This window comes from Dunckerocampus dactyliophorus, chromosome 5, assembly GCF_027744805.1.
Source record: "Dunckerocampus dactyliophorus isolate RoL2022-P2 chromosome 5, RoL_Ddac_1.1, whole genome shotgun sequence".
NCBI lineage: Eukaryota > Metazoa > Chordata > Actinopteri > Syngnathiformes > Syngnathidae > Dunckerocampus > Dunckerocampus dactyliophorus.
This window is the reverse complement of record NC_072823.1, coordinates 15,277,134-15,304,669: the sequence shown is the minus strand read 5'-3', so window position 1 is coordinate 15,304,669 and position 27,536 is coordinate 15,277,134. Positions and strand designations below refer to the sequence as shown.

General features: G+C 40.4%; 3 protein-coding genes across 8 annotated transcripts; 1 reads left to right on the top strand and 2 right to left on the bottom strand.

The window, feature by feature from the left end:
• usp3 (ubiquitin specific peptidase 3) lies at positions 1 to 8,082 on the bottom strand. Of its 2 annotated transcripts, XM_054777443.1 has the most exons (16): positions 7,651 to 7,739; positions 7,461 to 7,521; positions 5,606 to 5,697; positions 5,353 to 5,490; positions 4,452 to 4,535; positions 4,289 to 4,370; positions 4,093 to 4,172; positions 3,793 to 3,906; positions 2,747 to 2,854; positions 2,508 to 2,657; positions 2,095 to 2,201; positions 1,899 to 1,979; positions 1,711 to 1,829; positions 1,506 to 1,619; positions 1,029 to 1,096; positions 1 to 749 (listed from the first exon to the last, which is right to left on the bottom strand). In XM_054777443.1, the coding sequence occupies exons 4-16, from the start codon at positions 5,379 to 5,381 to the stop codon at positions 392 to 394; spliced, it is 1,494 nt and encodes a 497-aa protein (XP_054633418.1). In that variant the 5' UTR covers positions 5,382 to 5,490; positions 5,606 to 5,697; positions 7,461 to 7,521; positions 7,651 to 7,739; the 3' UTR covers positions 1 to 391. The 2 variants fall into 2 exon arrangements, with proteins under 2 accessions (XP_054633418.1, XP_054633417.1); XM_054777442.1 differs by lacking the exon at positions 5,606 to 5,697 and having other exon boundaries at positions 7,651 to 8,082.
• On the top strand, positions 3,713 to 26,129 carry ca12 (carbonic anhydrase XII). 5 transcript variants are annotated; one of them, XM_054777445.1, is made up of 11 exons: positions 3,713 to 3,927; positions 9,896 to 10,027; positions 10,103 to 10,191; positions 18,012 to 18,055; positions 20,798 to 20,977; positions 21,928 to 22,070; positions 24,207 to 24,302; positions 24,389 to 24,452; positions 24,527 to 24,684; positions 24,762 to 24,888; positions 25,322 to 26,129. In XM_054777445.1, exons 3-11 carry the CDS (start codon positions 10,181 to 10,183, stop codon positions 25,810 to 25,812), a joined length of 1,314 nt encoding a protein of 437 aa, XP_054633420.1. In that variant the 5' UTR covers positions 3,713 to 3,927; positions 9,896 to 10,027; positions 10,103 to 10,180; the 3' UTR covers positions 25,813 to 26,129. The 5 variants fall into 5 exon arrangements, with proteins under 5 accessions (XP_054633420.1, XP_054633422.1, XP_054633419.1 ...); XM_054777447.1 differs by lacking the exon at positions 3,713 to 3,927 and adding an exon at positions 7,262 to 7,484 and having other exon boundaries at positions 18,035 to 18,055; XM_054777444.1 differs by lacking the exon at positions 3,713 to 3,927 and adding an exon at positions 7,262 to 7,484.
• Positions 8,844 to 13,917, bottom strand: si:dkeyp-73b11.8 (BPTI/Kunitz domain-containing protein). Its single transcript, XM_054777449.1, has 6 exons — positions 13,825 to 13,917; positions 12,866 to 13,057; positions 10,371 to 10,547; positions 10,245 to 10,289; positions 10,090 to 10,168; positions 8,844 to 10,018 (listed from the first exon to the last, which is right to left on the bottom strand). Exons 1-6 carry the CDS (start codon positions 13,892 to 13,894, stop codon positions 9,934 to 9,936), a joined length of 648 nt encoding a protein of 215 aa, XP_054633424.1. The 5' UTR covers positions 13,895 to 13,917; the 3' UTR covers positions 8,844 to 9,933.
• Positions 26,130 to 27,536: the final 1,407 nt, after the last annotated feature.

Sequence of the window (27,536 nt, the reverse complement as noted above, 5' to 3'; positions counted from 1 at the left end):
TAATGAGAAAAAACATTGTGTATTTTTCATCAAGTCATATGTTCCAATTATCCAAGTACATACAAAATGTTTCACTTATTTTACAGTAAAATAATTTCAGAGAGCCTGAATAAACTTTTGAATTGTAAAGACTGCAATCTCCCATTAGCTATGAGGTTCCGACCAGGTGAAGATAAAAACAAGAAAGATGCCAACATATTATGAAAGCAATGTCTGACTAAAAGTCATTGGTCAGTCTGGGCTGAACTTTGGACCGACCAATGTTTTCCAAGGCAAAAGTTGTGACATAATCCGGTGATATCCTCACCTTTAGATTTAGCATCAAGTGACATCAAGATGTCATATGGGTCCTAAAAAGTGGCATTAACGTAACGAGCGAAACCAGTCTGATTCAATGCGTCATAGTTGGAACAACACCTTCATCTGCAGAGGTCTTGGTTGATGCTGTTCTCTCAGCGTTTGATCCCTCTGGTGTTACTGTGTTTTGTAATAGCGAGCTATTTGGTGCTGACTGGGCTTCTAAAACACCGTCAGCAACCACTGGGTTTACATCAACCTCTGCAGGACTTGTGTCCGTCGCTGCTGTGGCGGTCCTCCTTAATGCCTGCTCAGTCCTCTCCACGTAGAAGAGGATGTATGCCTTGGCCTTCCTCACTGTTTCCTCGCTGGCCAGGGTGACTGTGCTGTCATTGAAGTGGTACCAGCGCCCCTCGTGGCTGCCATACGCCGTGTAATGGCCCGATCCCACCCTGCAAACACATGCACGTGCGGTAGGTCACATTCTGCTTCAAAGCATCTAAGTAAACACAGGAGGCTGGCTGCTTGAGGTGAGCACGAGCACTCACATTGCACAACATTGCCTCTTAGAGGTCAATGACAGAACAGCAACAAGTATTGTTGACGCACCACATCAGCTTCAAGATGCTTTAATTGGAACTTCTGGCTTTTGCATTCATAATGCACCTTCCACCAAATTATGACACTGATAACATTTATACTTGGTACCAAAGCCTCGACGTTCTACTCACCCGGATCCATGATGCACTACAATGGCCACCAGGTCATACATACAGCTCTCTGCTTGCAAGCTCTCCCGCTGAAAAGACAAAAGCAAATTGTTTTTTTTTTTTGCCTTATTCCATAGTATCTTGCCTTTACATATCCATTCAAAATATATTTCAAGAGATTTCACATAAACGTTAGAATTTCTATCTTGTCTTCTAGATCTTGGAGGTCTCATTAGTTGTAGAGTGGCGCCCCCTACGGCCCCCTAAGAGTCATAAATCCTGATCCGACACAGCTGATGATGATGTTCCCAGAAAGCGTGAGTCCTTGCTCCTTGATACCAACCTGGTCATCACACTCACATTCTGTCTCTTTGCTGTCCTGATGTTCCCTTTAGGTAGGACTAAAGAACATGTTAAAAGTCTTACTGTTTTTGAATCAAGACAACAGGGCACCGGTGCAGTTTTGGCTGAGGCAGGCAGACGGCACACAAGGCTTACCTCAAGTAAGTATCCCTTCATGTCCAAGTCTTTTAGAGGAAACTCCACATAAGTGTCCACTTTATTTCTCAAAAAAGCAGTCCAGTGGAACCTTTTTAAGTGCAGGCACAAAACCTGCATTTGGAAACCAAACCTTCAATTACACCAAAACACAGTAGATTTCGCTGTGCTAGTTGACCAAGACTAATATATTTTGTCCTTTTACCTTTGGAAGCTTCTGGATCCAGAACTTCTTGGTGGATTTCTGTCGTTTCTTACACTTGTGGCAATAGTACAGCTCAGTTTCGTCCAGCTCTTCCAGGTCAGTGAAGCTTCGTAAGCATTCTACAACAGTCAATGGGCTTTACATTCTCCATAACTACCACATCTGACGCAGGAGGCCGTATATCTTACCATACAAAGTGCACATCGGACCTGGTTCTTGATCCTTATTCCTTTTTTGTCTAAACTGACTGGGAATGTCCAGAGACAGATCTAATAAGAGAAAAGGAGAACACAAGATTGTGCTGTGTTAATGCACATATTAGATTTCCATACAGTAGTGTTGGCTATGTGAGGGTCAATGTTGTCACTGTTTTTGGAGTCTCACCAAGAAAAGGGTCAAACTTGCGAGATTCTGTCCCACATATCAAACAGTTGACTTCATTCTGAAGGAGCCCACCAAAAATAGATGTGACGATGCTGGGAGTGCCGTTTCTGCAATGAGTCAAGCGTGCGCACACACACGCACAATGTAATTACAAAACATGCAGTAGCGAACACACAAAGGCTGCCATGTTCAAGTAGAAACCAGATCATTGGATGATCAGTACATGAACTTAATTCTAGTATGTAGTTCTACAGGCTAAGACTTTGTCTTTATAGAATAGTGAGCGTGAATGTTACACTTCACAATATATATAAAATTTGCATGGCCCTAGCAGTCTTACAGCAACAGTGTTTTTCTCCATAAAACTAATGTGAAACAGTCCTAAACACACAAACAGTTGGAAGTCAACCTACAAGCAGCATTTGCCTTCAGCGCTGGATATTCTCAGCCCATCCTGAGGTGACACAGTCTCCTTTGACCCATTCTGATTGTTCTGGAGCTCTCTGTGCAGATGGTCCAGAAGGTAGCGCATAAACTCGTGGGCGTCCTGCTGCTGATAGCCTCTGAATGCATAAAAGAACCACAGATGTAAACAGTGTGGTAGAAGTACACAAAAGCATATCCTTTAAGAAATGAACAAGGTTTCATGTACCTGAAACTTGGCATGATTTTCCATACGGCATAAAATAAGGAGTCTGGGCTGAAGGCTCCCCCTTGCCAGAGGGAACAAAAGGTCTTCCTTAACTCCTCCACCAGCAACCTGTTTCGATACGAAATATATGCCATCATAAACCAGTACTACACACTACTTGTACTTTTGCTGCAGCACTGCCTCACTCAATGAGCGATGATGTGGTACTGATTGTTAATTGGGTTGTTCAAACAACTGAGGCAAAATGGAGTGCAGTACTCGTTTGCAACCAGCAGAGGCACTGTTGATTCAACTACAGTACTGTAGTTTGTGGTCTAAAGCAGAATAGCATCAAGTCAGTTATGGGAAGTTGAGCTACATTCACGCAGACCTCCACTATGGCATAACTCTTCCGGACAGTATTATTCTTTGCAATACAACACTGCCACTGAAACAGGAGTTCAGAATATTCAGAGAGCGCTTCTACCATCCCTTTATATACAAATTGTTGTCGATTTTGACCAAAAATAAGAAAAATGGATATCACATTGTAGGCTTGACGCGTGGTTAGTTGTACTGTGATGCTACTTTAAGAGAAATTAACTTCTTCAAGACACTACATGATATGCTTGCTGCTATGCCTTGCTTAAGACAGGGTGACATTAGATGTGACATAATCTAGATGTGGCATAAATCTACTATGCTTGCACATGCTATACACTGAGCATTGCTGCAGGATGACATTTGTTTGGAAATGTACTTGAATGTTTTTTAGTTTGCAGATATTGTTCGTGAATGGTAGTAAATACTGAAAATTAAAGATTCATATGTATTTTGCATTGTAACAAGCACAAACACGGTGTTCTCTCAGGTATTCACTAATGCAATGTTAATAGTTGGGTGCCTCAAGTGACTCATTCCTAGTCACCCTGGCAAATTCTGCTAGTAGCACCCTCTCACACAGGATCTCACACTGAATCAATGACCTTCTTCAAATGTGCTAACACTGTTCCCAGATGAATGCACTCAGCTAAAGAATGACTCCTCCCACCAGACGAGGACCTTACACACTGGTCTCCCCTTGGCTGCGAGTGTGGTACGTCCTCCTTCCAGCCGTCTTACCGCTGGGTAGCGCCACTGCTGGTAACCCCTTGAAATAACAGCTGAACTGCTCGATGTTGCTGTGAAGGAAACAAGGGAAGGTGGGTTTTGGTGAATTTCATTGCTCCAAATTAAATGTTGAGGAAGTAAATATTGATTGGATGTTTTCAAACCATTGATGAACTTAATAGAAACATTGAAATTAGGTTGATACAAATAAACAACTAGTTTAGTTTAAAAACTTTATCCCGGTTGAAAAGACTCACCTGAGCGACTGCAGAATGGCATTCATGAAGCATGTGTTACCTAGATTACGCAAGCCAGTGGCACCAAAAGCAGCCCCATCCTGACAAATACCAAAGAAGAAACACCAGAAATCAACTTACACAAAAACTCTGCAGAGCCAAATTTGCTTCTAAAGTAAAACATTTTTAAAAAAGGCACATATAATGGAAATATTACATTCTCTTTCAACATTTTCTTGTCTGGTGCTGGGTTGTCCTGAAGTTTTCTTTTCCTCTGTCTGTCACCAATCAAGGCTGAGCTGTAAAAGAGGAAGGCATCTTATTTATGACTTGTATGTTGCAGAGGTTGGACATTTTATATGTAAAAATGTTGCGCTCACTTTTCCAAGCTTTGGAGATGCTCCCGTACCTTCTGAACATGCCTGAGTCTAGTGTCATTGACAACATACTCATCACATCTGTAACTATAAAGCCTCCATCAGTCAACGTTCTTCACAAAAACAGATGTCACTGTACAATTTCAACTTCTGCTATAAAAATACACTAGGTCCCGAACTTACGAACATCCGACTTGCGAACATTCGCGGATACGAACACAAGCCGACTGGTCTATATTTTATTTTAATTTGCCTTCTAGTCGCTCCATCAGTATTTATACTGCTAATGCTTGACCAGTAGAGGGCACTGTGACACTGCCAATGGGACCAACAGACGCTGGGCAGAGAAAGCTAAATGGAAAGCTAAATTGTAGCTGTATGATACACCCCGGACAGAGCGTTGATTAAAGTTTATGAAGAGTTAATAGGCTTGCTTAATTCTACACCATCCACAGAACACTTCCTCTTTTAGAAGAGTCTAACGACGACAACGATTTGTCGTTTTTCAATAACTCCTCCTCCATCTCCACCACAACGACGTATGCTCGGCCACTCCTCTTCAAAGGTAAATAACATTTATCATTACTTATTATTATATCATTTTTATTATTGTTTTTTCATTAATTATCCTCGTTTAATATTACAACTGCATCCAAACTCATATTTACATACATACGCATATATGTATATATGTATACACGTACATGTAGTACCTATATCATTGGTAATATTTTCTTTTCCCCGACTTAAGAACAATTCGACTTAAGAACGGTCGTCTGGAACCAATTGTGTTCGTAAGTTGGGGACCTAGTGTATCAGCGTTTTAACTTCACTATTTATTTTCAGGATAAGAAGAAAAACAATTAGTTTGGAGAAACCTTTTGATGAACGACCAGGCACTCACCAAAACACACTGTAGTTGCTGGAGTCCATGCAAACTGAATGTTGTCCTTTCTCTTTGTCCTGTTTGTCGCCCTTCTTTTGGTTGCTCGCCGCAGCTTGACTCTCCTCAAAATGCTTCTTTGCGTCTCCATTAACATATCTAGAAAAATACCACCCTCACATAAACATGTATAACCCAAGGTTAAGTGTACAGTTTAACAGTGGGAAATCGAGAGTTATATTCCAAGTTATAAACAGTTAGTAAGACAGTATACCCTAAACATGAGGAATATACTGGAGTGTCCTAGAACGAGGGTTTTCAAAGTGTGACGCAGGCTTCCCTGGAAGACTCCAGAAGGCGTAGCAGCTTGAGAAAAATTAAGAAAAATATGTTTTACAAATTGCTAGACCAGGGGTGCCAATGTTTTCATCATGGATGCATTGGAGTTATGTTTGCCCTCAAAGGCCCATTGGAGCTGTTAAAGATGTATAAACATCTCATCATATTATATAATTATTATATATGGGCCCCAGCCTACCCATGAACCCTCATGAAGACACCCAACATAGAAAATCGATGGATAGATGGATATAAATAACCTATCTCCAGGGTATAAAATGTACTAACAAACTTCAACCCCAACTATATTTCATATGCCAGATAAAAGGGCAGAGCAAATGATGACAGGTTTGGATAGCACCTGTCTAGGGAACTGCTAATAGACACATGTAATTGTGCGGGACTAAGGGGGTATACTGCGAAAGTGGGTCATCAAAACCAGGCTTTGTGCTCAGGGTGCAGCTCAACAAAACCAAATTCCCCAATCTGAATTAAAACAGTAACACGACGGTGGTTATCAACTTACTTTGTCAAGTCCGGTTCTCGGCTTTGTGCGCGTTCACAGAAAAGGAGGCGTTTGACATCATATTATTCTACTTCCACGCAAAAATGAAGCGATCCCAGCCGGTGTATTTTACATCAGATGGGCAAGTAATTATTATGGAGCGCTATGAGGAGTTCAAAAATATTATCATTACCAAAAAGCAACACTGTTGCCACCAATAGAGCAAGGGAGGACAACTGCCTTTTCCTTTTTGAATGTCTGTATTGTTTTCATATTTTACTTATCTCAATAATAGAATGTGTGTGTGGTTTATTGAAAGCAAGGCTGAGTGTGTACAGGCTATAAATATTCTGTTTTTTTTACTGTGTCGGGATGGATACGCAAATCTATTATCTCTGCAAAATTGCAATAAAGACTTTTTTGACAGCTCGTGACTCACATTGCCCTATATGTAAAACACTGATCCATTTATTCATGGCCATATCAAAGCGAAATTATTACTTATCTTCATTATCTGTGACAAATAAGTACTAAGTCAACTGCAGAGGTGCATCAATGTGTTTGAGACATGCTATAGTTCGTGGTGACCACTAGGTGGCTGTATTGACGTGTTCTGTGGTGACTTTTCCTTTGTGACAACTTTTTCCTTTTTGTTAAAATAAAGGGTTTTACTGCAGTTGATTGATGCCTCAAAGTGCTTATTTGTCCAGCAAATATTGTAATATAAAAACACCAACAGTCTGAGTACTCAGACAAGGACTGATGTGACATATACATCTGCTAACATTGGCCGAATTCATATTTCATATTGCATTTTATTCCTGACGCTCGGCTCAAAAAGTGAGCATATCTAGCGTATTCCAACCATCCATCCATTTTCTATACCGCTTTTCCTCATTAGGGTCGCGGGGGCATGCTGGAGCCTATCCCAGCTCACTTCGGGCAACAGGCGGGGTACACCATGGACTGGTTCTAGCACATTCCCTCGGCTGAAAACCTATCTTGCTTATTGATGGAACATAGGTCCACCGGATTCTCAATAAATGGTGACACCGTTTCCAAATTAGTTAAACAGTGAAGCTTTCAAAGCCAATTTTAATCTGGACATACCTGGTCGGGACCAGGTTATGAGTTTAGACTAAGTTACCATGGTGATATAGCCGCTTCAAAAGCGCTACCTTCGTTGAACAGGCAAGCCCGGCTTTACACTCAACACAGCTCGCGAACCCACTAAACGCGCTTCGCAGTATACCCCCTAAATCTAAGAAGCATAACATGACCTTACCGCCCGCAGTGGACCATCAAGCAGGTGAGGCAAAGCCATGGACTTTTATTAGACCTGCAAACTGGATAAGATCAGAAAAGCTCCGTTAGATTTGAAATGCAACATGTCGCTACTGTGTCGTTTTCGCCCGTTATATGTGTATGTTAACAGTGAGCTGCCATGAAAATGACCTCATTCTCTTGTCACTCACCGCTGCAGCACCAGGAGGAAGGAACACCGTTAGGCAGCCCCGTGGAGTCTCCAACAAAGCCCACATTTGAGCTCAAATGAGGACATTCCATGTTTTTTTTTTTTTTTACTCTTTGAAATAGACAATAAAGTGAGACGACTGAACGCCACAGCCCGGGTAAAAAGAAAAGGTCAGCTAACAATAGTTAGCCAATTAACATAAACTAGCTAGCTCAACTTAGCCACCACCGGTCAACTGCTTGTTTACGAACGCACGTTTGCCTGTCTTTTTTGCTTCTAAACGTTAAAAAACGTCGTTTTGCCACAGTAAGTGGGTGCGCTCGGTCACAAGAAACAGCCACAACGTTGTTTACATCCAGACATGTTGTAAGGTAAAAGTGTAAAGATAATTGTTGATGAATAACACCGCGAGCAGTGGCCCCGCACAAATGGAAACAACTTGAGGAAGTGACGTTGGAGGAAGTTGACACTTGCCGGCACCACAGCGGCTGTTCATTTTCTATGAAACAAGCTGGGTGACAAGATTTTAGGTGAAATATGGATGACAAATTTCAAAAACTGTCGGTCAGCATTTCGAAGCTGCAATCTTGAATTGTGATTAAAACGTTTGCGGCCAGTGACACGCATGCGCAGCAATGTTCAATCCATTTATATAGCGCCGTATGACAACGAGTTGTCTCATGGCACCTTACACATGAAGGTCACACTCAAACGAAAAAAAGAGAACCAACTGAAAACTGGTTTTAGAAAATAGTTTAGTATAGTCTTTATTTGAAACAGGGAAGAGTTGAGACATTTTTTTTATGATTTATGCCTCAACATGAACTTTATTGTCGTCACGTCATCGTTCTCACAGCAACCAAAAAAAACAATGAAAAACCAAACCAGTGTTGTGCACAGGTAACAGCTGCACTCACAGGACAACATTTCTGTTGGTTGGTTCCCTCCCATTTAGGGAATGTTAGACCATGTTAGTTTGCTACGTAACCAAGGGAGAACGTTTAGACAACGTTCTCCCTTGGTTAGGTTCTGACTAACCTTTGGAGCACCATAAACTAACGTTCTTTTTTGTTAGCTGGGAACCCCGCATAAGCAAGCACTCGGCGACAGGGGCAAGGAAAAACTCCCTTTGAGGGAGAAACCTTGAACAGAACCTAGGCTCTGTGAGGCGGCCGTCTGTCTCGACCGGTTGGGTTGAGATAGAAAAATGATGAGAGACAGATGGTAGATCAAGCCAGAAAACACGAGAGTCTTTATGCAAGGGTATAGGAGTTTCTCTGATACATATCAGCGTATCAGGGGTCACTTCTACAAGTGAATACTGTATAAAAAAGGTGGGTTTTGAGTTTACTTTTAAATAGAGAGAGGGTGTCTGCCCCCCGGACTGAAAAATTCTAATTGTAAAAATTCTAGGAGTGGCAAGTAAGTGTAAGTTGTGGGAGCGCAGTGTTCTGCTGGGTTGATAGGGCACTAGAAGCTCAATGTTGACACACTTCCTCCTTAAAGACCATACAAGTGGAGAATCATCTTCACCACATACTCCCTGATACTTTCAAATAACCTTTATTTCATATTGTGTGAAATTTTTAAAAACGTTTTTACACATTTATACCAGTTAATTGTGGCTATTCCATACTGTTTAAATTGTCTTCACTTTTATGTAAGTATATGCATATTGTATATTTCATTGTGCATTGCTGTATGGAGATTCAGCTATGACGCACAGCGCATGTGTGATGCCTCTCTCCGATTTTTTAAAAGTTTTATATCCCCTGTTCCTTCCCATAACCAGTTTGCATATTTACAACTGAACTATTAAAGTGAAAAACTTATACTGTATATTATGAATACAATGTATCATTTGTTCAGAAAATTGTTTATATCTCAAATTTTGTGATGTGAAGACGACAACAGTTACCACATTTCAGTATTTATTTATCAGCACCCTTACTGCACCCCCCCCAAAAAAAATTATAACCAAAATAGTGTGTATTAGTGCACAAACTGTTATTAGCTCACATAATGTGTGTACAGTTATTTCAGTGACTAATAATGAATTCAGATTAAGTTGGATTCATTTAATTTCACGTGTATTGTCTATTAGATTATTGCAAAAGCACACCTCCATAGCAAACATCCCACTAGCCCCCAAAACTCTGTTGTCAAGAGTTTAATTACTTTTACTAATGTATGTTTTTTTTAAAAAATCTAATTGTTAAAGGATAATAACTTTTAATTGTTTTCAGTGAAAAAAACAACAACTTGTTACAGCAGAGGTGTTTGGTCATGCCATTTCAAGACTCTGCCCCTTCAGAGGAGAATCAGGCTGTTCATCTTTACTTTTTCCTGGAGCCATCTTCTGTTTCTTCCTAAAGAAGGTGTCACGCCAGAAAATTATGCACTGTGTTCCAAATTCATGCAATTTTTTCATTGCTCTTACTTTGATTTGACAGTCAAGACGATGACAGTAATGAAGATGGATGCAACAATGACAGCAAGCAAAACCCCGCAGATGATTGCTGTTGAAGAGGATGACAGTCAAGTAAGTAAATCAAATGGTCATGTTTACACTCAGTCAAATGTGTTTCTGTTCACCAATTGGAGTGTCTGGCTCATCCTCTTCTTCTTCCTCACGGTCATCTAAAAAGGCAAAATCATTCATAAAAACATGTGTCTGAAACGCAATGCAGTTTACATAAGGAGGGAAAGCTCTGTACTTACCATGGACACCAGCACAGGTGGCGTTGCAGCTGTCATGGTCAAAAAATCGATTTCCGTTTCCATGGCACCCGGTCCAGAGAAATTTTTTGCATTTTTCATGGACAGAATCATAGTAGTATCTCAGAAAGTGGCCACTACATCCACCAGTCGCCTTCGCCAAGAGACAAGTCGCGGTTGCTGCGTGGTAAACAATACTGCCACCATCATTACCAGAGAAAGAGGCCAGGGGTCACTGTCACTTTGCCATGAATCATTCTCACTCTTCACCACCAGGTGGCAGACTGTCTCCTCAAATCTTTCTTACAAAAAAGAAACTGGTGTGCACTATAGACTCAATGGTCCTAAGAGGTAGACAACTTTATTGGCATTGCGTAGTATTTCTACACGGCAAAATACACTTTAGCAGCGACTAACCCCCATCTTATATTATATCTTTATCATATAAGAGCTGTTTACCTGTCGTGAAGCTAAATAGCTCGGTACATCCATCCATCCATCTTCTATGCCACTTATCCTCACTAAGGTCGCGGGTATGCTGGAGCCTATCCCAGCTGACTTTGGGCGAGAGGCGGGGTACGGGTACACCCTATCCAATCGCAAGGCACATACAGATGTGGTCAAAATCTTAAGACCAGTTGAAAAACCAGGCTCTACAACACTTGTACCACCTGAACCATGTTGTAGTCAATATGTATTCTTTACACTGTATTCTTTACTTGCGTATCTTGCTTGCTGCTGTAACAAGTGAATTTCCCCGCTGTGGGATAAATGAAGTACAAATACAAATACAAATACAAATACAAATACAAATACAAATACAAATACAAATACAAATACAAAATTGCTAGAGTTAGATCTTAATGAGGTTTTAAGTAGAGCTACAATATGCAAAAGCAAGAAGGGGGAGTGAGACAAAAAGCATTTTGAAAAAGTAATTTATTTAAAAAAACAATAATTCAACTGAAATAGGTTTATCACCCGATCAAGACCACAGGCTATAAAAGCCAAAATCTGCTCAAAATTTTCATTTTCTGTCAGGCATTCACACTGTCATGCTCTCCTGATGGCTAAAGGTAAGAAGCTTTCTCTTTTTGAACGTGGTCGGATTGTCAAGCTGCATAAGCAAGACCTCTCGCAGCGTGCCATTGCTGCTGAGGTTAGGCGCAGTAAGACAGTCATTTTAAATTTTTTGAAAGATCCTGAGCATTATGGAACAAAAAAGTCAAGTGGTAGACCCAAAAAAGTCAAGTGGTAGACCCAAAAAAATCACACCTGCGCTGAGCCGGAGGATCCGATTGGCTGTCCATCAAGACACAGGGTGGTCTTCGACCCAAATTATGGCCCTTACTGGTGCCGACTGCAGCGCAATAACCATCAGACGGCATCTGCGGGAAAAGGGTTTTAAAAACAAAAAACAAATTCAAAGACCTCGTCTCCTTCAACGCCACAAAATTGCCCGTTTAGACTTTGCCAGGGAGCATCAACCATGGGACATTGAAATGTAACCTTGACAGTCCAGATGGCTTCCAACATTACTGGCATGACAAGGAGATCCCACCTGAGATGTTTTCTACCTGGCACAGTGGAGGCGGGTCCATCATGACCTGGGGTGCTTTTTCATTCAGTGGAATACTGGAGCTTCAGGTGGGGTAGGGTCGTCAAATGGTGGCTGCTTACGTGCAGATGTTGCAGCGGGCATCCCTCATGACTGAGGGCCCTCGTCTGTGTGGTAACAGCTGGGTTTTTCATTGTTGTGGTTTGGAAAGTTTTTTGTTATTTTTTGAGCGATGGTCTTAAACTTTTGATCAGCTGATAAACAGAAGATTTCAGTTTAATTGTTGTTTTCAATAAATTACTTTTTCAAAGTGCTTTTTGTCTCACTCCCTCTGTAGCTTTTGCATATTGTAGCTCTACGTAAAACCTCATTAAGATCCAAATGTGCAAAATGCAAATTCTAGCAGTTTTTTTCAACTGGTCTTAAGATTTTGATCAGGAGTGCATAGACAAACAACCATTCACTCTCACATTCATTCCTATGGACAATTTAGAGTCGCCAATTTTTGGCCATGTTTTGGGAATGTGGGAGGAAACCGGAGTACCCGGAGAAAACGCACGCACGCACCCGGAGAATATACAAACTCCACACAGAGATGCCCAACGGAGTTCAAACCCAGATCTTCACGATCTCCTGACTGTGTGACCAACATGCTAACCAGTAGTCCACCATGCGTCCCCGCTGTCAGTATAATACACTGTAATTCTACACAACTGTACTGCAAAATGCAACCACAAAAATATACATTAGTTAATTTAATACCACCATCAAAATTGAGCATTCATGTTTTTGTAAAAAAAAATTTTTTGCATGTGTACCTAATGCTGACACAGGTGATTGTATTTTACAGTGATGTGTTTTTCTTGTATATGTTGGCTACTCTGAATCCTTGTTTACAAATATATATATATTTTTAATTATTTGATTATAATTATCTCACCGTCTGTGGGGTAGTATGTGTCGACACCGGCCGAGCAGTTCCTCATGCAGTCTTGTTCTTTTAGGAAGCGATTGGCGTTGCCTCCTTGGCCTTTGTATATAAAGGGATTGCACCTGTTTTGCGTGGATTCGTAGTGCAAAGCAATGATGAAGCTGTCTCCGACACCTTCATCCTCTTCCAGTTGGCAAAAGTCTGTTGGGTTGATGAACAGACATTTCATATTCTGATGCTTGCTGCACAGGACTCATTAAAACATAACCATTGCACATGATTGTAATGTCGTCCATGCAGCCAGTATCTAGAAATGTTTGACTAACTTCATCACCCACTCCCTCTTTTTATGACGCCAATAAAAAGCACCACGGTTCGTTTTTTTTAACTTCCTGCCCTTCATAGTCTTTTTTCTTTCTTTCTTTTTTAACACTAAAATGAAAAGTTACTCAAGCGTACATTCTTGGTATATCGTCCCAATAATTATAACATCAGTCAAGCAACTTGATGTTTAAGAGGTCAGACTATGTTTTTAATTTGGGTTTTACGTTTGGCGCAGTCATTAGAAATGTGTAAAAATAGTAACAGTTTTAGTATAATAACTACCACATTTTCCATTTGACTCAGCATTGTTTATGTCTTCTGCTCCGAGTCAGAGCAGACGTTAAAGTAGCTCAAATGGAACTTCATGCTCTTGAAGTGAATACAAAGACAAAGTGAGGCACAACACACTGATAAGTTTAGAGCAGTTTATCATCATCTTGGTTTGGGCGCCATCTTGCACTAAAATGGCTGAGCAGGAAGTTTGATTTGATCTCACAATATTGAACAGAAATGCCTGTTTTAAGTCAATGATACACAAACGTTATACTGCACATACCTTTGCATGTTTATTACTCAGCAGTCTGATTTTTACTGATCTTTGGAAATGGCTTCACTTCAATGGATTAGAAAATAAACGGACCCACCTGGTATTTCTGAATGGCCAATGTGGAACACAGCAAAGGCAATGGCAAAAACTACTAGGTGATTCATCATGCAGCTTGTCTCTGAGGTGTCTCTTGACCACTGAGCCAAAGTTGTAAACTAGAGTGAGAGCGGGCTGTCATTATTGACCTTTGTACCCACACTTCCCTTCAATTGAAACAAACGTTAACGACAGGAGTAGACCCCTACATCTTTAATGATTATTAGGAGGAGGCCATTGTTTATTAGGGTGGAACCAGATACACAGCAGCACGCACTGGTGTGTGTGTGAAAGTGTGTGTGTTGGTCTTTTTATTTATATTTATACACAGCAGGAAGGCAGCCGAGTTAGCACATTTGGAACGACATGTTTTGCCATTTGAACACATCTGTATGTTGCTTTATAGACAAAAGCACCATACAATACCAACTAATAAGAAACAGTAGTAGGCTAGAGGTAGAGGTAGGCCATTCTAAAACCTGCTTTCTAGCAGAGACCTTAAGGTCTTCTGTCTTTTGTAACTGTCCCCAGCTGGCTTAGTGTGAGAGGTGAGGTAACCCGTGCAATGATCACTAGTCAGTCACTGACACATGTGATTTTCAGCAACCATTAAACTGAAATAGGCTGTTCATCAGCTGATTAAGAGTTTAACCATAAACCATTAACCACCAGTTTAACCATAGCTGAAGAAAACCTTGAAACCCCCCTAAAATAGAAGTAAAATGTTCAAAAAAGGACTCAGTAATGAGTAGCTGCGCCATTCTTGTTCATCACCTGAAAATTTGGTTTGAGCATGCTTGATGCCAGTGTTTCCAGGAGGCTAGTGGGAATGTTGCTCCCGGTGGTGATAATGGCTTCACGGAGGGCAGCCACTGTCTGTAACTGATGTCTATTTTCGTAAATTTCCCTTGCCATCCATCCCTAAATCTTCTAAATTGGATTTAGATCAGGGGAACACGCATGATGGCCCAAAAGTGTGACGTTATTCTTCTAGAAGAAATCCTTTGTCAGGCGGACATTGTGAACTGCAGTGTTGTCCCGTTGAAAAAAACAGTCATTACCACACTGACAAGGGCCTTCAGTCATGAGGGATGCCCCCTGCAACATCTCCACATAGCCCGCTGCCGTTTGACACCCCTGCACATCCTCCTGAAGCTCCATTGTTCCATTGAAGGAAAAAGCACCCCAGGTCACGATGGAGCCCCCTCCACTGTGCTGTGTGTAAATCGTCTAAGGTGGGATGGGGTCTCCGTGTCATGCCAGTAATGCTGGAAGCTATCAGGACCATCAAAGTTCAATTTTTTGTCATCAGTGAAGAAAACTTTCTTCCACATTTCAGTGTCCCATTTTGGTGCTCTCGTGGAAATTCCAAACGGGCAATTTTGTGGCATTGAAGGCGATGAGGTCTTTAAAGATTTTTTGTTTTTAAAACCCTCGCAGATGCCGTCTGATCTGCACCAGTAACAACCTTCGTCTGGGCCGAGGATTGTCCCGTCTTGATGGTCAGCCGGCTCATGGCCGGTGAAATATTTACCACTTGACTTTTTTCTTTCATAACCCTCAGGATCTTTGTAGAAGTCTAAAATGGATGTCTTCCTGCGTCCTGCGTCCAACCTCAGCAGCAGTGGCGCACTGTGAGGGCCCTTGCTTGTGCAGCTCAACAATCCAACCATGTTCAAAGAGAGAAAGCTTTTTTTGCCTTTGTCATCAAGAGATCATGACAGTCTGAATACCTGACAGAAAATGACATTGAATCCACATTTTTGCCAAGATTTTGGCTTTTAAAGGCTGTGGTCTTAAACTTTACATCAGCTGATAAAAAGCCTATTTCACTTTAATGCTTGTTTGCAATAAATTGCTGACTCAAAAATGGTTTTGTCTCACTCCCATTCTTTTTTTTGCATTCTGAAGCTCTACATGGAACCTCCTTAAAGGAAAACTGCACTTTTTAAATTTTTTTTGCCCATTTTCTGTGCGATATATAAAAAGAGCCTGCTCATTACTGCATGTATGGGACATACTTATTCCGCCTAGAAAGTCGTCTGAAAAAGTCTCCAAAAACCGCCAACAAGGCCACATTTACATATAATGTGACGTGCATATAACCAAGCTACAGCAACATTATTATTATTAATATTATTATTAATATTTGTTACGCCAATCGAACTACATTACTGGCATATTGACACTTAGCGATAACACACCGCTACTAGCAGGCTAGTGACTAGCATCACCATAGACTTGGCCGCAGCGCATCAGCGTCACGCTCACAATGCCTCAGACACTACCAAAAGGTAAGGCTACATATTTGAGATGCCGCCACTACTGCTGAGTTTTGAAAAGTTAACGGTAGGTGTAGGCGTTCGTTTCTACAACGTTGCAATGTGAAATCAATGCACCAAGCACGGAAGTTCCGGTCATGCTTAGAATGGCAGAAATATGCAAAATACTGTATTAAATGTTATCATGAATGTACCTGTTACTACACGGTCACAGCATGTATATAAAACCATAAAACGTTGTTTTTGGAGGCGTTTTAACAGCAGTCTTTGTAGGCGGCACAGATGTATCCCATCACGTGCACTACTGAGCTGTCGCTTTTGATCATGTTTTTTTAATCTTTAAAATGCACAGAAAAGAAAAGACATATGGTCTTCTGATCTCCTGACTGTGTGGCCATCATGCTAACCACTACGCCACCGTGCAGCTCAATATGAACTATGATTCCCAACATATTGTCATAATTATGACAGCAAAACCGGCAAGTGCATACATGGAAAATGATTATGCTCACCGTCGTCAGTGCAGCAAAAAATTTTAAAAGTGTAAGTCTAACTATACCTCATTTTTGCCTCAGTGCCACTAAATTAATAGCAACAGTTAGTAACTATAGTAACTATTAATTTAGCACTTAAATGAGGCACCAATATCTACTTAATTTTTCGGTCTGATTAGTACCATGTACATTGGCACCAGTGCCATTATGTTACAGAGTGTGAATAGAGTTGTTTTTATGTGTAATGTGATTGACTGGTGGCCAGCCCAGGGTGCACCCCGCCTGTCGTCCAAAGTCAGTTACGATTGGCTCCAGCTCGCCCGCGATCTCTTGCTTACAAAATAGCACAATATAAAATAACAAACTTCTGTAACCCATCGAACAGAATTTTTGTTTGTAACATTTGTATTTGGTCATTTAATACGTCATGAAGTTCTAACAAGTTCCAAACTACAAAAAATGATCACAACAAGTCGACCTACTGTAGCACAATTACATGGATCGGACTGGAGCGGTTAAAACACACTTAATGGCTGATTTGTTTTTTTTATTTTAAAATACAAATATTGTCCTCCTTCTAGATACCCAATATAAGTGAAATATCTAATGCTGTGGTCATGTTTAGTGCTATTTTACTTGTTTTAATACGTTTGTTTTAATACGTGCAGTTAACATGTTTCATCTCATTTCCTTAATAATATGCTCTGAAGTGCATTTTGCAAAAATGCTTGGTTTGACATAAAAAAGTGTGTCATGACTTAAAGACCGTGGAAATATGTTGGTTACAATACTTTATCACTGCTCACCACTATACTGTATGTCGCCCGGTGGCTTGTTGACCTTTTGTGATGTATTAGGTCAACCAGAAAAGGCCCAATAGTAAGAGTCACCGATGGTAGAGACAGACAAGGTAGACAGAAAGACACATAGACGGACAGATAGGCATACAGTAGGTGTAGATGCTGTTAGAGTCCTCTGGTGTCGAACTGTATGAACAAACATGCACACACTCACCCGGAGGCACTTGGCAAAGATCGCGTGGAAGCTGTGGACTTGTGTGTTGACAAGAAGACGCAGTGGGCTGGTGTTGTTGTGGCTGTGACGTCAATGGAGGCTACAATGAAAGACAACGTGAGCTTAAAAGCGGTGTGGAGACTTGTGGTTTGCTGCAGTGACCGGTCAGTCAGACGGGCATCGAGATGCTGCTTTTGAGCTTTGCACCTATTGTGCTCTTACTGCAAGTGGCAGTGGTGTACGGTAAGATGCCTTTCAGAAGTTATGTTTCACTGCATCCTGTGGGACAATTGTTACAACTATATAAGTGGATGTGTTAAGACAGTTGAAAGAGTTTTAATGTCTATTATTAGTTTTTGCTACATGTAAAGTTTTTATATTTGCATTTTAATTTACAGTGGAACGTTTGTGTATGTTTCAGGTGGCAAATGGGGATACACCAGTAAGTATGAACATATTTTTTTATTGTGCTTCTGAAATCCTTTATACACATTTTGTACCTCCTAAATGTTTTTTGGGGAATGTTGTAATTATTTAGTTATAGTAATTATATAATTTATGAGGTACCCTTGCTGTATACTTTATTAATTATTACCCTTGGGGAAATTGTTATTTAGGATTCCAATAGTGAGCGCTGTGGTTTACATTAGTATAGATAGTACACTTTCAATGATATCCAACACTAATATCTTCTCAATAATTATTGTGAATTGTGTAATTTATCAAATACCTTTGTAGAAACTCTTACAGTATATAGGACTCCATTAATGAGCTCTATTGTATACATTCAAGTAAATTGTATACTGTTAATTATATCCACAAATCAATTCCTTACCAATAATTATTGTGAAATTTTAAACTAGCCCAAACATACTCCAAATACGATGCTATATATTGACCTTTCTTGATAAGTTTGCAATGAACGTCTTAAATTATGTTTTGGGGTTTTTTGTCTAAAAGTGCCTTTGCATACAGAGGTTGACCTCTCATTATTGCGCAACTGCTTCTCAAAAATAAAAATAAAAAAAATTACAGACTGAATTTTCTGGTTTTGGTTTTGTAATTGAACATAATGCTTTTCTACAGTAGATGAATGTTTGGCTCATATTTCGGACAACAACATTTCAATAATAAGTGTTGTCTCAGTGCTGTTATTTAGGGACAAATTAGAGGAAATCTTTTAATTAGAAGGTCTGATTGTCCATATGTTTTGAGTTATCATTATAGTGGTTTGGCATTAATGAGAGCAGATGAGGCTTTGTAGGAACTAATCATGCATATGCAGTTGGCACGCATGGGAATTTGGAATAACCCAACAATTTCAAACTCTGCTGTGTCAGCCCTGTAAACTATAGTGGTGATTCACTGAGTCATGCCGCCATGCACTCTTTCATCCCCAGTTAGGCCCAAAGCATCCAGAGGGTTGTCATAGTGGTCAAGAGCACAGCCGATGGCCGCTTGACAAGGACACAGCAGACTCATACCAACATTGCCACCTTCAACAATGACACTGAAGGCAGAAAGACATTGATGATTGTTTGTTTTCTAATTGTATATCTTGGTTAAATGAAATTGTATTTTGTCATTTTTTAAGGACTGCTCTTGACGTCAATCAACTAATTAGGAAAGACAAGCCCAAACATAATTTATTTTGACAAATCTTATTCATTAATAGCCGACTCTAAATTGTCTAAATTGTATGAATGTGAGTGTGAATGGTTGTTTGCCTATATGGGCCTGCCGATGCGTTCCCGCCTGTCGCCCGAAGTCAGCTGGGATAGGCTCCAGCATGCCCCCGCGAGCCTAATGAGGATAAACGGCATAGAAAAAGAATGGATGGATGTCTTATTCAGTCAGTAAAACTTAATTCATTTTTAAGATGGCATATATGTACAGCTATCAAATTTGTGGTTGACCGTTCTCTGAGCATCAATCTGGAACTCATAGCTTAACTCAAAACTAAGCATCACAGTTACAAAGCTCAATTTGGACGCACAAGTGTCAGGTTCAAGAGCTTTTCTGTGATCCCAAACGTGTAACATATGTGTGTTATTGTCTAGCCACGGACACCTAAGGCAGCTGAGGTCATTTCATAAAATTAACAACTTGACTAAATATCTGGTGCGCTTTTCTTTAAAGAAACCTTTAATTTGCACAACAGTTGTCACACAACAGCCACGGTTCCTACTCTCACGGAACAAAACAAATCTACACATGCAGACAATAATACTGTCCTTTTGTTGTAGATACAATACTTTAGTAGACCATCATTTACTCATCATCTTGTTGCTTCTTATTTTAAAGGTCCCATATTATTCTATTTTTCAACAATTTAAAATAAGTCTTATAGGTCCCACAATAGTGTATTGGAAGTGGGATGTCCAAAATCAAACCTTGATGCTGTCATTTAGGCAATTTAAAAGTGCGTTTAGTAAGCCTTGTAGGGAGCACAGTTTTGTTTGTCTTTAGCTTGAATGAGAATGCGTTTGGCCACGTCTGTCTCCAACACAGTGTGTGGCTCCAAGAAGCTCAGAAGGACACAAATGTTAGCAACAATAGCATAGCTACTGTATATGAGCTACAGTGCTAACATTACATTTTGACAGCAACATAATTTGCTGAAGAAAATCAAAATGATCACACTTACAGCTCCCATGTCTGTAACTGACTGACAGATAGTTGGCAGAGCTCAAGGCTTTATTTTACGATCTGTAGAGAAGCCTGTTTTTTTTTTGTTAACAAAGTTGTCCTCCAAGTCATGTGTATGTGTATGTATATTTTATAAACAGAGCGGGGCTAAGGGCGTGTCAAAGGCAGTATCATGTCCATCAGGAAGGAGGTTTTTCTTTCACAACGTCATGAAAACCCACAACTTCACAAGCAACCCTTTGACCGCCTCTTCTCTCAAAAGTGTAGCAAACAAGTGAGACAGATGATGGGTTTTTGTCACGTTTGGTGCTCATAAACATGCTCCTTTAAAGCATAACCAAAAAGAGCAACAGTGTCTTCACGCAGTTGAGTATATTGTAAAATTACATTTGGATGGCAGAAAGACGGATTTAATGGAAATGGCATCCACTGAGGCCGTTGGTAGTGTCATGGTTGACATAGCTGACTTGAGTGCACTGTGGCAGATGTACAGAAACTGAATGGACGTGTGAACTTTCACTGCTTCTACTTACAGGTGCAGATGGAGAAACTCACTGGTCCAAAAAATTCTATTACTGTGGTGGACCTGGGCAATCACCAGTAGACTTCAAGGCAGAGGACCTGGTGTATGACCCGATGTTACGGCCAATTAAGGTTCACAACTATAACCAGACGGGTAAAGGGAAGCTTGTTATGGAAAATACCGGAAAGTCACGTGAGTATATTATCTAAAAACACATGGGATAACTTTTTTTTATTTATTTGGTAACTCTTCATATAAAAACGGTGTCACTTAGTCACGGTGACCCACACAATAACATAGAGCAGAAAGTGAGAGTTGAATTCTTCACACTCTTATTTCACACATCTACACGTCTTATTTTCAACCAAATGAAGGAGTTCCATGTCTATTCTAGGAAGTTATGAGCAAAGATTAGTCACTGGCATTGCCTGTGCTAAGTCTGGTTAGCTCAACTATGCCAAAATTCTACTGATCCAAGTGGGGTGTCCAAATCGTGCCGCAGTGCCCGTGTGACGTGTGTCTGAAATATGCATTCGTCATGCACTAATGATCATGTGATGACTTCAAAGTCACCTAAAGGTTGTGAGAGCACTTTTGCAAAAACAACAGTGTTATTATGTATTAGTTTGTTGGTTGGTTAGTGTCAAGGGAAACATTTCTGCTGGCTTCAAAACAGACAAGGTGAGTTCTTTGAGAATAGTAACCGGTACAATTTAATAAAACTTGCATGCAAAGAGACAAGTCAATATAACCTGAACCGACGGCTTTTGGAGAAAATGTCTGACTATTCATGCTAAAATGTTAATATAGGAAACCACATATGTGAGGGGGAGTGGAGGGGTGATCTCAGACATCTACACAAAGGACTCTGTTAGAGCATACCATCATATGCTGGCATCTAAAAAAGGCTAAGGACATCATATGACAGAATACGAGGAAGGCTACTAATCAAGAACATTACATTAACTAAGTGCAAATATAACACATTTGTCTAGCAGTTAGTCAGCAGGATTACACAAAAATCGAACTATCAAACAGGTAGACATACACAAATACAGGTCCACGATTAAAGTCCCCTCAACCCCGTTTGAGTCACAATGAAACTGATTATGTTACTGCCTTTTGTGTCCTCTGTTCCACAGTAAAGATATCACTTCCCTCAACAATGAACATCTCTGGCCTCTATCACAGCTACTCTGCAGCTCAGCTTCACCTCCACTGGGGCTCAGAGGCCAAGCCTTTTGGCTCCGAGCACACGGTCAATGGCACACAGCATGCTGCAGAGGTAAACAAACATCAGTGATGCTAAAAGTCAATGAATTACTCAGTCCATTAAGGGAAAATGCACCAACAACACTTCAATAGTTTAATGTTAGCATGTGACGCTTGAGAGGCACATGACATCAAGCTGCACAACTAATGAATTTTACATTTCATACATATTACTTGACACAACTCATCTCATCATGCAAAAAAAATGCTTTCTGTGTATGTTAATGTTGCATAAGTGTGTTTGTTACAAGGATGGTACATTTTTAGAGGACTTCATAGTCGAAATAGGTACCTCCCATGACGTGCAATGTTAGCTGGCTCATGCCGACTCGTTTTCTCTTTTTAGAACGCACAGATACGGGAAAGAAATGTGTTCATGTTTCACATAAGGATTGTGGATGATGGACAACATTTTAAAAAAGTGCAGTTTTCCTTTAAGCGGATCTCTCCTACTGTATTTACACTCCTACTTATAGTAGCACACACGTAGCCCCTCCAAGATTTTTCCCCACCGTTTATGTTTATACTCATGGCAAGTGAAGACTGACAGGAGGTGTCCATACTTCAATACAATTGTTATTTGTTGCAACCTTTGAGTCTTCACATGGTTGTAGAGCCACATGTAAGATGCTGTGGTCTGACCCAAGTTTGTCAACATCTCAGATGTCCATGTGATTGTTTCATGTCACTCCAGACTCCACAAGCAAAGTTCTTTTTATGACATGGTGGTTTGGACTCATTACATGATGAAAAATTGATTGAACTTTGGTTTAAATGACCTTCATGACAATGCACCGCACCAGACACACAATACGCTGCCAGACACATGACAGTTTGATAGTCTGATATCCATTTGTCTTCTGTGAAAGACCATCAGAGGTAGATTTTTACGTGCTTTCTACCAATACTGTATCTTGTGTAGGGTTTAAATCAACTTTCAATGGTAGATAGCCAATAGTAACAAGTTTGTAGTTAGTAACAAGTTAGTAACAAGTTAGTAACAAGTTAGTAACAAGTTTGCCTTACTGCCTGCAATGCAAACCGCATTGCTCACCGGTTCTGTTGATTACCATTATGGTTTAGACTCCTGGGGTGCAGCCATTGCCTTGACAAAGTCAGGTTTGGTGGCTCATATACAGTATGCAATTGTAACATTCAATGTTTGCTGGGATGCTTTGCAGCTGAAAGTGAAGCTGCTAGGACAGCGTTTGAGGCCATGGTTGTCAGCCAGAAAAAGGTGGAATTTGCCTTCTGGGTTGGGAGTGAGTGGATTAGCGCGGAAGACTTCAGAGTTCTCGGGAAAGGCAGAGCCTATGGTCACAAGCTGTAGGTAGTGACCAAAAAGACAAGGTTGTGAGTACAATCGGCTGAAATTACAATAGAATACCGTGAGAAGTTCAGTGATCCGGGAGAATAGAACAGCTTCTGGTTGGGCTGGCTCAGGCATTTATCTTCTGGATGCTTCCATAGTGAGGTCTTCTGGCCATGTTTAACCATAAGGAGACCATAAGGCAGACTTGGGACACGAAGGAGTGACTGTCATTCTGTGTTTCAGGCACACCTTGCGGGTGGAGATGGAGGAGTCTGGGTATATACAGGGTGTCCCAAAAAATGTATACACCTGTTGCAACCGTCTGTCATGTCAAGTATTAGAGAAGACTTTGAAGATGAGAACGTTTATTTTCAGCAAGATGGGGCACACCCACACTACCATCGCGATGTTACATCATTCCTTGATGAGATCTTGCCAAACAGGTGGATTGGAAGGAGGGTTTTGTTGAATACTCTCCGCGTTCACCAGATCTCACACCACTAGACTTACCTAAAAGACCGAGTCTACGCTACGAGAACTGCAACAGTCGCTGAATTGAGAGCAGCCACTAAACATGAATGCACGCAAATACCAAGGAAATTGTTTCGTGATGTGTGCACTTCCATTGCTTCGCGTTGCCAGTAGTGTCTGGACCAGAACAGATGTCAGTTTGAGAATAGGCAGTGACAAAACAATAAAATTAAGTTTGTAGACTCTATTAGACTTTGAAAACAAATTATAATAAATACCTAGTTTGCAATTATTTAAAGTGTGTCTACATTTTTTTGGGACACCCTGTATTTGTGCATCCTAATCTCTTTTGCTTTTCCCTTACAGTTGCACATTGTACACTACAATTCAGAGCGGTACCCCAATATTACCATGGCTTTTGACAAATCTGACGGGCTGGCTGTGCTGGGTGTTTTCATTCAGGTGACAATCTTTACACCCTTTGCATTAGGATCCACTGTTAAGATGTGTCATTAAAAACTCTTCAAAAACTTCATTTTCCCAAATAGATTGGTGCCTTTAATCCAGCCTATGACAAATTTATTAAGCACCTCAGTAAAATCAAATACAAAGGTGAGTCTAACACAGTGTACTTCACTTATGTGGTTTTCAGAAAGGTGAATCACCTCTTTGTTTACTGTTTGTAGATACAAAAACAAAAATCAGTGCATTCAACATCAGAGAGCTCATGCCTAGTAATCTGAAAGACTTTTACCGCTATGACGGCTCACTGACGGTTCCCCCATGCTACCCAAGTGTACTGTGGACAGTGTTCAGGAATCACGTTACCATCTCGAAGGCTCAGGTGCTTCTTTGGGTTTACCTTTTCTATACTATACTCATCGTGTACGGTCTGACCATTTAACACAATTGTCTCTGCAGTATAAAACCCTGACAACAGCTCTCTTTGCCACCGGAGCCAAAGAAAAGAAAGCTGTTCCTCTTACAGGCAACTACAGGAATCCCGTCCCCTTGGAACACCGAGATGTCCTGACATCCTTTAGGGATGGTAAGAATACCGTCTGTAATAATCTTGGCTGTTTGCAACAATGACATGGCAGCTATCAATGCACATGTATCTCTCTTGGGATCACCTGCTTATGGTTGTTCTTTCATGCCGCACGTATGTAAGCTCTCTATAGCATTGGCTCGAGTATAGCATTGGCATGATGCGTCCGTAGCCCTAAAATGTATCCTTAAGGTGGTCTGGCCTTCTTGCAGGAATAAGGCCTGCGTAAGATTTCCAATGCTTCCCAATTAGAGCTACACTTTTGTAAAGGCTTTTCTGACATGGTGTTGTTGACTCCCCTTATTTTTTCATAAGTGGCTGTATCTGCTTTTGGACTAGGCATGACTAAGTTCAAATCTGTTCCCTAAAGAAAAGCTCTTTCCCAGTGCCAGGAATGTACAACAAACTGTGACTGTCTCTTTTTCTGATGCAGGGGTGTTTCACACTAAGTATGCCCTGTGTGGCCTCTTGAGAAGGAAATTTGTAAAGAATCTGCTGACCGTCGACTTGGACGATGTACTAGACATTGCGCACCTCCTGCCTAACAGTACTCGGTTGATCCTCGAACAAGAAGTGGCAGCTCAAATGAAGACACAGAATAAGCGACCATCAACGTCCAGTAAGATTCAGGATCTTGCCAAGCCAGCTTTGGCCTTTGGTACATTGCTGGTTCAAAAGGCTGCTGAAGTCAAACAATCCACTGTGCCAATGGATGTGCCTACTGCTCTCGCCAAGGAGCTTTTACCTCAACTCAACCTGAGGAGCTACCTGGCCTGTAAGGCAGACATTGCTCCTGAAACCATCAAATATCTCCTCACTGGAGGGCCCATTGATGTAGATGGGAATCAAGCATTGATGCTTGACCCTACCATTAGTGGTGGTAATAATCTGTATTCTTGGCTTTTTCCAGTGTGGCAAGATTAGAGAGATCGTTGAGTCTCCTATGTCGCATTCTGTCACACAGCCTTGTGTGTGTTGCATAATAAAAGAAAGCTTTACTGGTGCTCTGCATTCCTCTGGCATATCATCTTCTGTTCAACTTTTTCAGTTGCAGCAAATGTAATCAAAGTTAAGTGACACATTTCAGTTTATGCACATATTCATAATATATATAATATTGATCTGTAATTAGGGACGTTTATTTACATTTGTGCCATAAAATTAAGCAAAATGAGATATGTAATGGGCTTTGGGTTCTTGCTTCCCAGAATTCCCTACCTTGCTATTTCCTTGACCTTTAAATAAACTACAAGAAAAACAAAAAGTCATTGTTGTGTATCATTTTCTGAAATATTCAAACCACATGAACATCCTCAACTCGGTGGTACAATGTTAACTGTGTTTGTGTGTTCTTAAGTTCATTTTCACTTTTTCCTCTCCTGTCTGCGTCACTCAGCTGCTCAAACATGAACTCTGGTATGTGGACCTTATGTGTACTTTAATACTATCATCCTTTCTACTTACATCCCAAACCATTTTAATCAAATTAGAAACCAAACCAAACTCCCTCTGTATGCTTGCATTCACTTATTAACCAACCAAACAACCAATTAGATGCACTTACTGTATACAATATAAGACCTGGTACAAAATGTAATCACAAAAAATAATAATACTGAGATGTGAAACCATGCATCAGGTGACAAATAACAGTTGCACATATAAATAACAATGCCTCCCTGACAGTGTCAATAAAAAAGACAATGGATTATTATTATCATTATTATTATTATTATTTTGCTGTAGCTCTTACTTGGATTTTGCAACATTTAAAAACAGACACATTTTTGTTTAAACTTAACATATTTTCTTATATACTGTAGTGTCCAGAGGCGTTTGTTTACTCAACCGCAGAAAAGACCAGAGATGTATTAAGGGAAGTTATTCTTACAAACATTTTTATAATAATAATGGGGCTGCTAAATGATTCATAATTTTAATCAGATTAATCACACTTTTCACATGTATTAATTGTGATTAATCACCATTTGCAACTGTGTTTGAAATATGTCAATTTTCACTGTATTTTATGAGCAGAAATATAAATGGTAGGACACAATTACATATATTTGTATGTATTAACAGCTCCAAATGAACTGAACATTTTAATCAAGCCAAAAGATACCACAATTGTCTTCAAATCTATTTGCCTGAAGGACTGTGATAAAGAAAATGTGGAGAAATAGCAAGAACGAAGACATGTTGGACCAAATATAAAAACGGACACACATAAACTGCAGAGCGAGTACAGATGCCACTGGAATGCAAATTGCTGGATAAGATGTCACTTTCACATAATGTAAGACCATCTTTAGTTATTACTGTGCAGGGTTTCGCAGTGGCAGCCACGAAGAGTCCACACTTTAATTTATCTGACTGTTTATGTGGCTTGGTATGTGCTGCTGTTTTGGTTAGCAACAGAGTTCAAATGGGCTCAGCAGTTAAATGTAGCAACGTGAAGGAAGTGAGGTAATTGCAGCGATGACCTTTTTCTTCTGAGGTGAAACGGGAAGTGTCTATCAAGTATTAAGGACTACCCCTAAGTGGACTATGCGCCAGGCATCTAAGTGTGCCATTAATTGCGCAAATATGGCATTTCCAACAACACACAGTACAGTAAAATACCAATTGAATACTTTAAACCACTT

Bases quoted from the DNA above. Each gene is read 5' to 3' on its own strand.
- si:dkeyp-73b11.8 (XM_054777449.1), bottom strand. From the start codon at position 13,894: ATGATGAATCACCTAGTAGTTTTTGCCATTGCCTTTGCTGTGTTCCAC. The intron at 10,548-12,865 runs GTGAGATAATTA...TTTACCACGCAG, and splicing joins CACATACTACCCCACAGACG to CAACCGCGACTTGTCTCTTG. The intron at 10,019-10,089 runs GTAAGAGCAATG...CACCTTCTTTAG, and splicing joins GTCTTGACTGTCAAATCAAA to GAAGAAACAGAAGATGGCTC.
- ca12 (XM_054777445.1), top strand. The intron at 22,071-24,206 runs GTAAACAAACAT...TTTCCCTTACAG, and splicing joins GCACACAGCATGCTGCAGAG to TTGCACATTGTACACTACAA. The intron at 24,889-25,321 runs GTAAGAATACCG...TTTCTGATGCAG, and splicing joins CCTGACATCCTTTAGGGATG to GGGTGTTTCACACTAAGTAT.
- usp3 (XM_054777442.1), bottom strand. From the start codon at position 7,741: ATGGAATGTCCTCATTTGAGCTCAAATGTGGGCTTTGTTGGAGACTCC. The intron at 7,522-7,650 runs GTGAGTGACAAG...GATCTTATCCAG, and splicing joins TTCCTCCTGGTGCTGCAGCG to TTTGCAGGTCTAATAAAAGT. The intron at 2,658-2,746 runs GTACATGAAACC...TTATGCATTCAG, and splicing joins AAAATCATGCCAAGTTTCAG to AGGCTATCAGCAGCAGGACG.